General features: G+C 45.6%; 1 protein-coding gene across 5 annotated transcripts in view; it reads right to left on the bottom strand.

Moving 5' to 3' along the window:
* The window catches only part of RUNDC3B (RUN domain containing 3B), a 198,573-nt gene that overhangs the window by 72,923 nt on the left and 111,333 nt on the right, over positions 1–14,317 (bottom strand). For all 5 annotated transcript variants that reach the window (XM_077268261.1, XM_077268262.1, XM_077268259.1 and 2 more), the window contains 2 exons: positions 8,995–9,163; positions 376–533 (listed from right to left, as the gene is read on the bottom strand). In XM_077268261.1, coding sequence (XP_077124376.1) covers positions 376–533; positions 8,995–9,163 — 327 coding nt within the window. The remainder of the gene's footprint in view (positions 1–375; positions 534–8,994; positions 9,164–14,317) is intronic.

Raw genomic sequence — 14,317 nt, 5'->3', positions numbered from 1 at the left:
TGTGTCACTTACTGGGCAGCTTGCTGCAGTTTTGCTAAAATCCCTGTTTTATCTGCTGCAGATCTAACAATTCTCTAAATGCTGAACTATGTATAACCCCACCCACACCACTGATTGGCACATTTCTGCACAGTGCAAACAGAAAGCTGCCAATCAGTGTTGGGGGCGAGGCTGGACTACCTGGCAGCATGTTTACTAGTCCTCTAGAGATAATCTCCTGCTGATAAAAGTGATTTTATAAAAACTAAAGCAAGCAGCTCATTAAGTGAACCATTGCTGGAATCAGGGTCTATTTCTCTACATTATGCTGCTCTCAGATTAGGTGGCCGAAACCTGATGACAGATTCCCTTTAAGACATTTTTTCAGATACTCACAGTTGGTCCTGGAGCTCCACAATGATGTACTCCAGCTGCTCCTTCTCCAGTTTGTGGTTCAGTTCTATATCTTTAATCCTCTGAAGTAACAATTTGTTCTGAGTCCCAGAATCCGAGAGCTGAACTTCCCTCAGACGGACCAACTCTTCAAGGTAACCCTGAAATCAGAACAATGCAGGGATTAAACAAATTATTTCAAGCCTTCTTTCTACATTTTTTTTTTCGAGATTAGATCATGGACCATAGATATCAGATTAATGGCTCCTGCACAGGAGCCGCAACACGAAGCAAGGAGGATGACGACATCGTATGAAGATGGGAGGCGCCGGACCCGGACCTGCGACGCCTATCAGAGCAGGACCGCATTGGACCGCCCCTGGGTGAGTATAATCTAACTTGTTTTTCTTATCTTTCAGGAGACATCGGGGGCTTATCTACAGCATTACAGATTGCTGTAGATAAGCCCCTGATGGCGGTGGCCGCAGCTTATATACGAAAAATGAGGTGACAGATTTCCTTTAAGGGTAGGTTAATTTTTAACATTGAGAGATAGAATATCAAAAATAAAATCCAGAAAATCACATTGTATAAGTTATATAAATTTATTTGCATTTTGTAGTGAGAAATAACTATTTGATCCCCTACCAACCATTAAGAGTTCTGGCTCCTAGAGACTAGCTAGACGCTCCTAATCAACTCGTTACCTGCATTAAAGACAGCGGTCTTACATAGTCACTTTTATAAAAGACTCCTGTCCACAGACTCAATTGATCAGTCAGACTCTAACCTCTACAACATGGGCAAGACCAAAGAGCTGTATAAGGATGTCAGGGACAAGATCATAGACCTGCACAAAGCTGGAATAGGCTACAAAACCATATGTAAGATGCTGGGTGAGAAGGAGACAACTGTTGGTGCAATAGTAAGAAAATTGAAGAAATAGAAATTGGCTGTCAATCGACATCGATCTGGGGTACCATGCAAAATCTCACCTCGTTGGATATTCTTGATCATGAGGAAGCTGAGAGATCAGCCCAAAACTACACGGGGGTAACTTGTTAATGATCTCAAGGCAGCTGGCACCACAGTCACCAAGAAAACCATTGGTAACACATTACACCATGAAGGTTTCAAATCCTGCAGTGCCCGCAAGGTTTCCCTGCTCAAGAAGGCACATGTGCAGGCCCGTCTGAAGTTTGCTAATGAATACCTGGATGATTCTGTGAGTGATTGGGAGAAGGTGCTGTGGTCAGATGAAACAAAAATTGAGGTCTTTGGCATTAACGCAACTCGCCATGTTTGGAGGAAGAGAAATGCTGCCTATGACCCAAAGAACACCATCCCCACTGTCAAGCATGGAGGTGGAAACATTATATTTTGGGGGTGTTTCTCTGCCAAAAGCACAGGAATACTTCACAGCATCAATGGGAGAATGGATGGAGCCATGTACAGTAAAATCCTGAGTGACAACCTCCTTCCCTTCGCCAGGACATTAAAAATGGGTCGTGGCTGAGTCTTCCAGCAAGATAATGACCCAAAACATACAGCCAATGCAACAAAGGAGTGGCTCAAAAAGAAGCACATTAAGGTTATGGAGTGGCCTAGCCAGTCTCCAGACCATAATCCCATAGAAAACTTATGGAGGGAGTTGAAGCTCCGAGTTGCCAAGCGACAGCCTCAAAATCTTAATGATTTAGCGATGATCTGCAAAGAGGAGTGGACCAAAATTCCTCCTGACATGTGCGCAAACCTCATCATCAACTACAAAAAAAGTCTGACTACTGTGCTTGCCAACAAGGGTTTTGCCACCAAGTATTAAGTCTTGTTTGCCAGGGGGATCAAATATTTATTTCTCACTGCAAAATGCAAATAAATGTATATAATTTACACAATGTGATTTTCTGGATTTTATTTTTGATATTCTATCTCTCAATATTAAAATTAGCCTACTCTTAAAATTATATAGACTGTTTGTGTCTTTGTCAGTGGGCAAACTTACAAAATCAGCAAGGGATCAAATACTTATTTCCCCCACTGTACAGATTGGTATTTACAAATTGAAAAAGTCATTCAGCAGAAAATGACTGTTCAGACCAAGCACAGCTGCTCCGTGCACCCTTGGTGTGGCCGACCAGTTCAGTGCACTTTTGCAGCTTCTTGTTTTTCATATATCCGTCCTTCTTTGGTTCTGGTACAGCCAGAGATGTAAATCAAGGAAGAGGGGTCCAGAGATGGATGGAAAACAAATAGGCGGGAATGTGCACTGAATTGCTCGACCACACCAAAGGTGCAAGGAGCAGCTGTGCTTGGTTTGAACAGTTATTTTCTGCTGACAGATTCCCTTTAAAGTGGTATTTACAGATTGGAAAAGGAGAATAAACCTAAGTTCATAAGTAAATTCAATACGTCCCCAAAGGCAAATTCGATACCAAAGTATGGAAATAACAAAAGCGAAGCTAAATAAGAACTTGTGCTACAACCGTCCGGCATTGTGCGAGAGCAGGTGTGGACAAGGTGTGACATGATCCCAATGCATCGGGGAGTCCCAAGTTACAAGCAAACACTCTTACCCGGGAAAATCAGCAGCAGCAACGAACAGACACGAAAGGTTTCCTCTGTAATTAGGTTCCAATATTCTAGAATAAAACCTGTACAGAAGGAGCTCAGAATCCGCTCCTCATCTCCTCATGAACTCAGCGGCGCAACAAAAGAACAGGAAAAAGCTCTTTTGAAGTATCCACTCGAAACATCACAGAATGCTAATTACATCCCGAAGAAAAGCTTCCTGCAGAAAGTCACTGGAGCCTATTCTGCCTCCTACACTTCTGCTAAAGCAGGAGTATACATTTAAAGTGAGCAACCAATCTAATCCGTATTCTGCACAAAATAATTTACTAATATCTCTTTACAGAGGTCTTCACGGAGGAGTTGAAGGGGAGCGCTCATCTCTCCTGACAGCTCTGTTTTAGTACATACTTTGATTCTCCATAAAACAATTCTAGGGCACCTTTTATTTTGGAACTTTACATTGTGTCTTTCCTCTGTTATTCCTTCTAGAAATGTAAGAATAAACTGACAACTGGGCGTTATTCTCCTAGTCGAAGGAGAACGATACAGTCAGCACTGATTGGCCAGTGTCGGAGTGGCTGGTGGTATGGAGCGCTACATAAAAATAAAAAGTCACCACTTGGTACAATTAGGATTTTAATTACAAGCAGTTAAAAAAAAACCACAATGAGATTCAAGGATGAATATTCAACTTAAAGGGGTTGTCCAGTCTGATGAAAGTCTGCAGTCATTGTTTTAGCAGATTTTTGGAGCAGAAACTGATAGGAAACTCTTGTCCAAATTTCAAAATGGAGTTTCTGCTCAGATTCTGCTCTGAAAATCTCAGCACAAAGACACAGCCTAATACACGGCGAGCGCTTTCCCATTAACTGCAACATAATAAAGACTTATTCTTAATATTTATCACCTAGCGATCCACACACCTATCTGAGGACAGGGCTCCGGAATCCCTCATGTCAGAAAAGAGGGAGCAGCACGTGTGCACCACAGCTCCATTCATGGTCTATGGCATTGGAGAGGAACCTCTGGCTCATGAACAGTTTATGGCCTGCAATGTCAATTTCCCCAGGACTCCAGGCAGACAACCGTGGACCGCAGTGCTTGGGTCGGCGGCCCCGTTTTGCCGGGCACTAGATATTTAATACGTCCTCACACTATGACCATAGAGCGCTCGCTGCTGAATACAACGGCGCATGCAATGGAGGATTACGCCTGACGCTGGCCAGCGTTAGAGCACTCTGTCCCATGTCTCCTTGGTGATGTACATTGTCCAGCCCCAGTGTCTCCAATATGACGTTTACACTACAGCCCCAGTGTCTCCTATGTGATGTACAGTCATGGCTGAAAGTGTTGACACCTTTGAAATGGTCTCAAAAAATAAAGTATTTCTCCCTGATAATTATTACAATTACACATGTTTTGTTGTACAGATGTTCATTTCCTTTATGTATATTGGAACAACACAGAAAACAGAGGAAAAAGGCAAATTGCACATCAATTCACACAAACCCCCCAAAATGGACCGGACAAAATTGTTGGCACCCTCGACTTAATATTTGGTTGCACACCCTTTGGAATAAAAAACTGCAATCAATCGCTTCCTATAACCATCAACAAGCTTCTTACACCTCTCAACTGGAATTTTGGACTCTTCTTTTATAACCTGTTCCAGGTCTCTCATATTTGAAGGCGCCTTCTCCCAACAGCAATATTAAGATCTCTCCACAGGTGATCAATGGCATTTAAATACGGACTCATTGCTGCCACTTCGGAAGTCTCCGGAGATTTGTTTCCACCCATTCCTGGGTGCTTCTTGAAGAATGTTTGGGGTCATTGTTCTGCTGGAAGACCCATGATCTAGGACACAAAACCAGCTTTCTGACACTGGGTACTAAACTGCAAGCTAAAATTATTTAGTAATCTTCAGATTTCATGATGCCTTGCACACAGTCAAGGCACCCAGTACCAAAGACAGCAAAACAACACCAAAACACCTTTGAAATTCCACCATATTTGACTGTAGGTACTGTGCTCTTCTCTTTGTAGACCTCATTACATTTTTAGTAAACAGTAGAATAATGTGCTTTACCAAAAAGCTCTATCTTGGTCTCATCTGTCCACAAGACACTTTCCCAAAAGGATTTTGGCTTACTCACGTACCTTTTGGCAAACTGCAGTCTAGCTTTTTTATGTCTCTGTCAGCAGCGGTGTCCTCCTGGGTCTTCTGCCATAGTGTTCCAGTTCATCCAAACGTTGATGGACAGTTAGCACTGACACTGATACATCCTGAGCCTGCAGGACAGCTTGAATTTCTTTGGAACTTGATTGGGGCTGCTTATCCACCATCCGAACTATCCTGTGCTGTAACCTTTCCAGGGCTGAGCGCATTTTGGTGGAGTCGGTGTCATGGAAATTGAGGATTCGGAGGTTTGGCTTACCTACTCCACAGCCCTGAACCTTTCATCAATTTTTCTCTGCCGTCCATGTCCAGGGAGATTATCTACAGTGCCATGGGATGTAAACTTCTTGATTATGTTGCGCATCGTGGACAAATGAACATCAAGATCTCTGGAGATGTACTTGTAACCTTGAGATTGTTGATCTTTTTCAATAATTTTGGTTTCAAAGTCCTCAGACAGTTCTCTTTCTGCTCTCCATGCTTAGTGTGACACACAGTGCAAACATTGAATCAACTTCTCCCCTTTTTATCTGGTTCTGTTGTGATTTTCATATGTCTCACACCTGTTACCTGCCACAGGTGAATTTGAATGAGCATTGCATGCTTGAAATAAACTGTTTACTCACAATTTTGTAAAGGTGCCAATTTTATCCGGCCCATTTTTGTGTGAAATTATGTCCAATCTGCACTTTTTTCATTATTTTTTCCTTTTTTCTAATACACACAAAAGAAATAAACATGTGTATAACAAAACATGTGTAATTGCAATAATTTTCTGGGAGAAATCCTTCATTTCTGTGGCACAATTTAAAGGGTGCCAAAACATTAGGCCATGACTGTATATGTTCCAGCCCTAGTGTCTCTTATGTGATGTTTATGCTGTAACCCCAGTGTCTCCTATGTGATGCATATACACCTTCCTTGGTGTCTCCTATGCGATGTATATTCACCTTCCTCGGTGTCTCCTATGCGATGTATATACACCTTCCTTGGTGTCTCCTATGCGATGTATATACACCTTCCTTGGTGTCTCCTATGCGATGTATATTCACCTTCCTTGGTGTCTCCTATGCGATGTATATTCACCTTCCTTGGTGTCTCCTATGCGATGTATATTCACCTTCCTTGGTGTCTCCTATGCGATGTATATTCACCTTCCTTGGTGTCTCCTATGCGATATATATATACACCTTCCTTGGTGTCTCCTATGCGATGTATATTCACCTTCCTTGGTGTCTCCTATGCGATGTATATTCACCTTCCTTGGTGTCTCCTATGCGATGTATATACATCTTCCTTGGTGTCTCCTATGCGATGTATATACACCTTCCTTGGTGTCTCCTATGCGATGTATATTCACCTTCCTTGGTGTCTCCTATGCGATGTATATTCACCTTCCTTGGTGTCTCCTATGTGATGTATATACATCTTCCTTGGTGTCTCCTATGCGATGTATATTCACCTTCCTTGGTGTCTCCTATGTGATGTATATTCAATTCCTTGATGTCTCCTATGTGATGTATATACATCTTCCTTCGTGTCTCCTATGCGATGTATATACACCTTCCTTGGTGTCTATTATGTGATGTATATACACCTTCCTTGGTGTCTCCTATGCGATGTATATTCACCTTCCTTGGTGTCTCCTATGCGTTGTATATTCACCTTCCTTGGTGTCTACTATGCGATGTATATTCATCTTCCTTGGTGTCTCCTATGTGATGTATATACACCTTCCTTGGTGTCTATTATGTGATGTATATTCACCTTCCTTGGTGTCTCCTATGAGATGTATATACAGTACACCTTCCTTGGTGTCTCCTATGTGATGTACATACAGCATCCCCAGTGTCTTCAATGTGATGTATATGTACCAGCATATTTCTCAAGTTGAAGATTTTGGCCCACAAATGAGGTTCGAAATTTTCAATTGACCCTTTCCAGAAAAAAAGTTTTCACACTGCTGCTCTATGGGGCTGCTGAAGAAAGCAAAGTGCGGTACTTTGCCATTCTTGGCAATCTCATATACAATTAAAGCTGCAGTGGCGAGGATGTGAGAGCACCGCACTTTTCACACCGGGCCTTTGGATATGTGATAACTTTAAATGTTGGGAATAACCCTTTAAATCACTGGAAAGTAAAGGCAGCAGAGCCCTTTTCAATATGCAGAAGTGGTTGTGCGGCCTCATACACAGCACTGTATGAAAATCCACTGGTATTGGACAGGTGCACATGTACCTGTACATTTCCTGATGGCACTGTATTTTTGACCATATATTTCGCCTTTTGTGCGGATTTCAAGTCCTCTATTTTTCTCGAGAACCATTGAAAGGTCGCGAACTACGCACTACGTATCTGTCATTGACCCGCGATTCTAAAAATGGGACAGGATCACATGATGAATAGCTTCTTTCCAGCCTGAAAAAGCTGACATCAAGGAAAGAAATAAGTATTTTATTGTGTAATACATGTAAAATAGATAGATTTATGGCTTAGTGTTCCGTTAAAGCTGCAGGAAATCTTGATATTTCGGTATTGAATAAAACCTGCATTGTGTGGAAGTATACATCTACCGCTAATGCTTTCCTGTAATAGGATTGTGGCCATGAAGACAGAGAAAGCTCATGGACTCGGCAGCGACACGTGCCGGCATCACCGCCACCCGGGCAGCTTATCGCACTATCCATACTCTCTCATTTTACTTTTCCCACTCTGAATTTCAAAAGGTAAATATTCAATTGCAGTCGGAAGAAAGGAAGGGAAAAGGGATTGGGACGTCAGAGAATTACAGCAAGAAAATCTATCGAAAATCCATTCTTGCTCACACAAATATCTAGATACGGAGAGCCTAAATATGACAGTCCTCCCAGCTCCGCAGTAAGGCTGCTGAACACTACGTACAGGCGCCACTCAGGAACAAAGGAGACGAATTTGCCACTGGACCGATTTTTTTCTAGACTGACATAATGTTAGAAAAAATGTAATAATCAGCAAAAAAAAAAAAATCTACAAAACATAACAATTCAAATAAAATAAACATAATGGGCATTTCTGCATTTGTAAAGAAAAAAAAATCCACTTTTTCTTCTTTTTTCCTCTTCCTATTCCAAAAGCAATAATTTTATAATTTTTCAAATTTTTTTTTAGCTGTATTATTCCACTTTTTCTTCTTTTTTCCTCTTCGCATTCTAAAAGCAATAATTTTATAATTTTTCAACTTTTTTTTAGCTGTATTATTATTATTACACTTTTTCTTCTTTTTTTTCTCTTCGCTTTCCTAAAGCAATAACTTTATAATTTTTCCACTCATTTTTTTTTTTGTTGTATTATTGAATGACGCCGTTCATTTTGTCATTTAATGCACTAAAAAACAGGAACAAACAATTCCAAGAGAAGTGTAACTAAAAGAAAAAAAACAAAAAAAACCACAACATTTCTCCCCGTTATTTTTATTTTTCTCTCTCCTTTCCACCCAACGAGGATTTTTTTTACCCCATTCTTCAGTATATTTTTATGGTAAATTAAATGGTGGCATTTAAAGCTATCACTCGTACAGTAAAATCCATGGTGGGTTTATTGGTACAAAGAGCTGCAGTACCAGGCGCAACCACTAGGAAGTGTATGGAGCTGCGTCTCGCAATCTATGAAGGGGTGCGGCATTCACTGGCGGTACCTTCATGAAGCTGATCATGGGGGTATTGAGAGTCAGACCCCCGCCGTTCTGATATTGATGGCTTATCCTAAGGATATTCAATGGTGCACATGCTCAGAGCAATCCGATACTTGCCCATCAGTACATCTTACTTTTTAACCCTTTGATCAGCAGGTATAAAATGATCAAACACACCCACACTGCTGGGAAAAGACGTTACCTTTTGCTCCAAGGCTAGCCGGTACTTCTGCTCCACCCTCTTGCACTTGTTGTACCAGCTGTTTTCATCCATGGCGAATGGAGGGCCGATATTTTCTGGAGTGCTGCTCTCGCTGCCGCTGCTCCCTAGTGTCCGGAGCTCTTCTTCATCACTGCTGATACTATCAGAGCTGGGAAGATGACAATAATATCAGTTATATATATCATCGGATCCGGTTCATGACCGCAAAAAGAAACATTTTTACAATTTTTTCATTTTAATGTCATTTTACGCAATTTTCAGCTGTGAGGTTGGAAAACCCATTTAATGGCAGAACTGGAAAATCACCCTTTAGGAGAATTCATATCATTAGGCACAAAATGTATAATTTCCAGATATGTATTGATTATATTTATAATCAATACCATGTGGTACCTGACCGAACTTTGACATCTGTCATGTGTTTTTTTTTTGGCGCTCATATTTGAAATGTCCTACCTAAGTAGGTGATACCTTCTCTGCTTGCTGTGTACTTGGGGTCTTTCGTGATGAAGAAGTCATTTGTACTTTGAAACGCGTCGAATAGTCCACCATTTCGTTTTATATCCTGGGATAAGGAGATTTTTGTGTACTCACCGTAAAATCTTTTTCTCCGAGTCATCATTGGGGGACACAGGACGAATGGGTGTTATGCTGCTGCCACCAGGAGGACACTAAGTTAAACACACACAAAAGATTAAAGGGAACCTGTCACCACGTTTTTGGAAGATGGGATAAAAATAGCGTTAAATAGGGGCAGAGGTGGGCGTTACATTAGTGTGTGTGTTATGCGTTTATTACCCACCTAAGTTGCCGAAATAACTTTGCAAAGTCTCCGTTTTCGCCTGTCAATCAGGCTGGTCAGGTCGCATGGGCGTTGTCTTCCCCCAGATTTGGCGTAGTTTTCCGTTGGTGGCGTAGTGGTGTGCGCATGCCCAAAGTCCGGAATCCTCTTCCAGGGGATTTAAAATAGCGCGGTGTTCGTTATTGCATTGGTGATCGGTGGGCGCGGCCATCTTCCTTTGGCCGCGCGTGCGCAGAAGCGGCGCTCTGCTGGCCGCGGCTTCAGGAAAATGGCCGCCGCGATATCCATCTGCGCACGCGCGGCATCCCGCGGCCATTTTCCTGAAGCCGCGGCCAGCAGAGCGCCGCTTCTGCGCACGCGCGGCCAAAGGAAGATGGCCGCGCCCACCGATCACCAATGCAATAACGAACACCGCGCTATTTTAAATCCCCTGGAAGAGGATTCCGGACTTTGGGCATGCGCACACCACTACGCCACCAACGGAAAACTACGCCAAATCTGGGTGAAGACACCACGCCCATGTGACCTGACCAGCCTGATTGACAGGCGAAAACGGAGACTTTGCAAAGTTATTTCGGCAACTTAGGTGGGTAATAAACGCATAACACACACACTAATGTAATGCCCACCTCTGCCCCTATTTAACGCTATTTTTATCCCATCTTCCAAAAACGTGGTGACAGGTTCCCTTTAACTCCTCCCCTGCAGTATACACCCACAGGCTGGACAATCCAGAGCCAGTTCGGTAACAAAGCAGTAGGAGTAAGCCAGATAACAAACAGAAAACATGTCATAGTCAACAAACTCAGACTGAAAAGAACAATTGAGCCAACTAGGCTAACAGGGAGGGTGCTGTGTCCCCCAATGATGACTCGGAGAAAAAGATTTTACGGTGAGTACACAAAAATCTCCTTTTCTCCTACGTATCATTGGGGGACACAGGACGAATGGGACGTCCCAAAGCAGTCCCTGGGTGGGTAACATGAAGTTAGGAATGCTGTGCGCACCTATGAACTACAGATGAGACACTGCCGCTTGTAGGATTCGCCTACCAACGGACGCATCTGCCGAGGCCTGAGAGTGCACATAGTAGTGCTTCGTGAATGTATGTAGGCTGGACCATGTAGCAGCCTTGCAGACCTGCGCTGCCGATGCCTGGTGCCGGATGGCCCAGGACGCGCCGACTGACCGGGTAGAGTGAGCCTTGATCCCCGGAGGTGCAGCGTGACCCTTGACGCGGTAGGACTCTTGGATGGCAGAACGAATCCACTTGGCAATGGAAGCCTTGGAAGCGGGGAGTCCCTTCCGTGGCCCTTCCGGAAGAACGAACAAGGCGTCTGACCTACGGAAAGACGCAGTTCTGGAGACATAACGTCTGAGACCCCTCACTAGGTCCAGAGTGTGGAGAGCCTTTTCCGTGCGGTGAGAAGGAGCAGGACACAGTGAAGGAAGGACAATCTCCTCATTAAGATGGAATGAGGAAACGACCTTTGGAAGAAAAGTCGGACATGTCCTTAGAACTACCTTGTCCTGGTGGAACACGAGGAAAGGAGGTTGACAGGACAGGGCTGCTAGCTCAGAGACACGTCTAATAGACGTGACGGCCACGAGAAAAGCAATCTTCCACGATAAGAAACGCAAGGACACTTCTTGCAAGGGCTCAAAGGGGGGCTCTTGAAGAGCACAGAGGACCAGATTCAGATCCCATGGTTCCAAGGGCATCCTGTAAGGTGGAACCATATGAGAAACCCCCTGGATGAAAGTCCTGACTTGCAATTTGTTTGCAAACCTTCTCTGGAAAAGAACCGAGAGAGCAGAAATTTGGCCCTTAAGAGAGCTGAGAGCAAGGCCCAAATCTACGCCTGATTGGAGGAATTCCAAAATGTGAGGAATAGAAAATTGGAGGGGAGACCGTCCCCGATCCCTGCACCAGGCGAAGTAAGCCTTCCAGGCGCGGTGGTAGATGCGCATGGAAGAAGATTTGCGTGCGCGAAGCATGGTAGATATGACCGACTGCGGCAGACCCCTCTGCCTCAGTACCCAGGACTCAACGGCCACGCCGTTAAACACAGGACCTCTGAGTTCGGGTGGTAAATGGGCCCTTGAGACAGGAGGTCTGCGCGGCTCGGCAGCCTCCAGGGTACGTCTGAAACCAGTTGCACCATCTCGGCGTACCACGTCCTGCGCGGCCAGTCCGGAGCGATGAGAATTACTGGAATCCGTTCTGCCCTGATTTTCCTGATAACCTTTGCCAGAAGGGGAATTGGGGGAAAGATGTATGGGAGTCTGAAACTCTGCCATGAGAGGACGAGAGCGTCGGCTCCGAAAGCTGAAGGGTCGTGAGACCTGGCCATGAAGACGGGAACCTGGCGGTTGAGGCGAGATGCCATCAGATCCACGTCCGGGGTCCCCCAACGAGAGCATATCTGGTGAAAGACTGCGGGATGGAGAGACCACTCTCCGGGATCGAGACTGTGGCGACTTAGAAAGTCCGCTTCCCAGTTTTCCACGCCCGGGATGTAAACTGCTGAGAGTATGGAGTGGTTGGTCTCGGCCCAGCGGAGAATGAGTGATACCTCGACCATGGCCGCTTTGCTGCGAGTGCCCCCTTGGCGGTTGATGTAGGCTACCGCAGTGGCGTTGTCGGACTGGACTCTGACCGCGCGGCCGGAAAGAAACGGCTGAAACTGGCGGAGTGCCAGTCTGATCGCCCGAATCTCTAGGATGTTGATGGGTAGCTGAGATTCCTGCGGGGACCAGCGACCCTGAGTCGAGTGGCAACGGAACACAGCACCCCAGCCGAAGAGACTGGCGTCCGTTGTGACAACCAACCAGTGGACCGGAAGAAAAGACTTCCCCCGAGTCAGGGAGGACCTGTTGGTCCACCACCTGAGGGACTGCCTGATGGAACGAGAGAGAAGGAGACGGCGGTCTAGCGAGGCGGGATTCCTGTCCCATACTGCCAGAAGGGCGTGCTGTAGAGGACGGAGGTGAAAAACCGCAAAAGGCACTGCCTCCATTGCCGCCACCATCCTGCCGAGTACCCTCATGGAGAAGCGTAGGGAGTGAGGGCGAGGTTGGGTAAGCTTTCGGACTTCTCTCTGTAGAGTGGATACCTTTTCCGGGGGTAGAAGTACCAGACCCTGAGAGGAATCTAGGATCATCCCCAGGTAGGATATGGTTTGAGCCGGGACTGGGGAAGATTTCCTGAAATTGATTTTCCAACCCAGGCGCAAAAAGGTATCTATTGTGACGTCTACTGCTTCTGAGCAGGACCGAAAGGAGGGACCCTTTATGAGAATGTCGTCCAAGTAAGGCAACACCACTACACCTCGAGCATGGAGAATGGCCACGGCAGCTGCCATGACCTTGGTGAATACCCGAGGAGCGGTGGCCAGCCCGAAGGGTAGGGCGACAAACTGAAAATGGTGTCCCTGGACGGCAAAGCGGAGGAACCGCTGATGAGACGGTAGGATGGGAATGTGCAGATAGGCGTCTTGTACGTCTAGAGATGCCAGAAACTCGCCTTCTTCCAGAGAGGCAATTACCGAGCGGAGGGACTCCATACGGAAATGATGTACGCGTACGTACTTGTTGAGGAGTTTGAGGTCTAAAATCGGACGTACTGAGCCGTCCTTTTTTGGTACGATGAAAAGGTTGGAATAAAAACCTTGGTACCTCTCGTTCTGAGGTACCGGGATGATGACCCCGTCTTCCCATAGCGCCCTTATAGCCTGGAAGTACTGATCGACCCTTGCTCTGGGAGGGGGGGACTGGAAGAAACGAGATGGGGGAAGAGAGACAAACTCTATCTTGTAACCGTAAGACACTAGGTCGCGGACCCAACGGTCGGGAACTACCGAGAGCCACGCGTCCCGAAAGAAAAGTAGGCGGCCGCCTACTCTGTCGGAGTCCTTTGGTGTTTGCCAAAAGTCATTGAGGTGGAGACCTGCCGGGTCTGGGCCCTCGGGATCCCTGTTGTCTGGGTCTGCCTCTCCAAGAGGGAGAAGGCTTGTAAGACGGCTGGGAGGCTCTGTCCTTGCGCTGCCCTCTCCCAGCGCCAGATGGCGCGGAGGAGGGATTGGACCAATTGGAGCCGAAACGGAAATATCGGCCCCGGCCCTGTTGATTGCGAAAGGGGCGAAAAGTTCGTTGCTGGGGAAGAAATTTGCTCTTTCCTCCTGTGGAATCTGCAATTAATTTGTCCAGTTTATCCCCAAATAGACGTTCGCCCTGGTATGGGAGAGACGTGAGGGATTTTTTGGACCCCGAGTCCGCTTTCCAGTCCCTGAGCCAAAGGGATCTGCGGATCGTGACAGCATTGGCCGCTGCCTGTGAGGCACAGTTGGCCGCGTCTAGGGATGCGGAAACTACGAAGTCCCCCGCTCTGGCGATCTGAGTGGCCAAATGTGGAATCTCTGGGGGTAAGTCGGCCCGTAGTGCCATAGAGGATAAAGACTCGGCCCAATGGGACATGGCTTTTGCGACCCACGTGATGGC

Source organism: Ranitomeya variabilis, chromosome 6, assembly GCF_051348905.1.
Source record: "Ranitomeya variabilis isolate aRanVar5 chromosome 6, aRanVar5.hap1, whole genome shotgun sequence".
Lineage (NCBI taxonomy): Eukaryota > Metazoa > Chordata > Amphibia > Anura > Dendrobatidae > Ranitomeya > Ranitomeya variabilis.
This window is presented reverse-complemented; position numbering and strand designations above follow the sequence as displayed.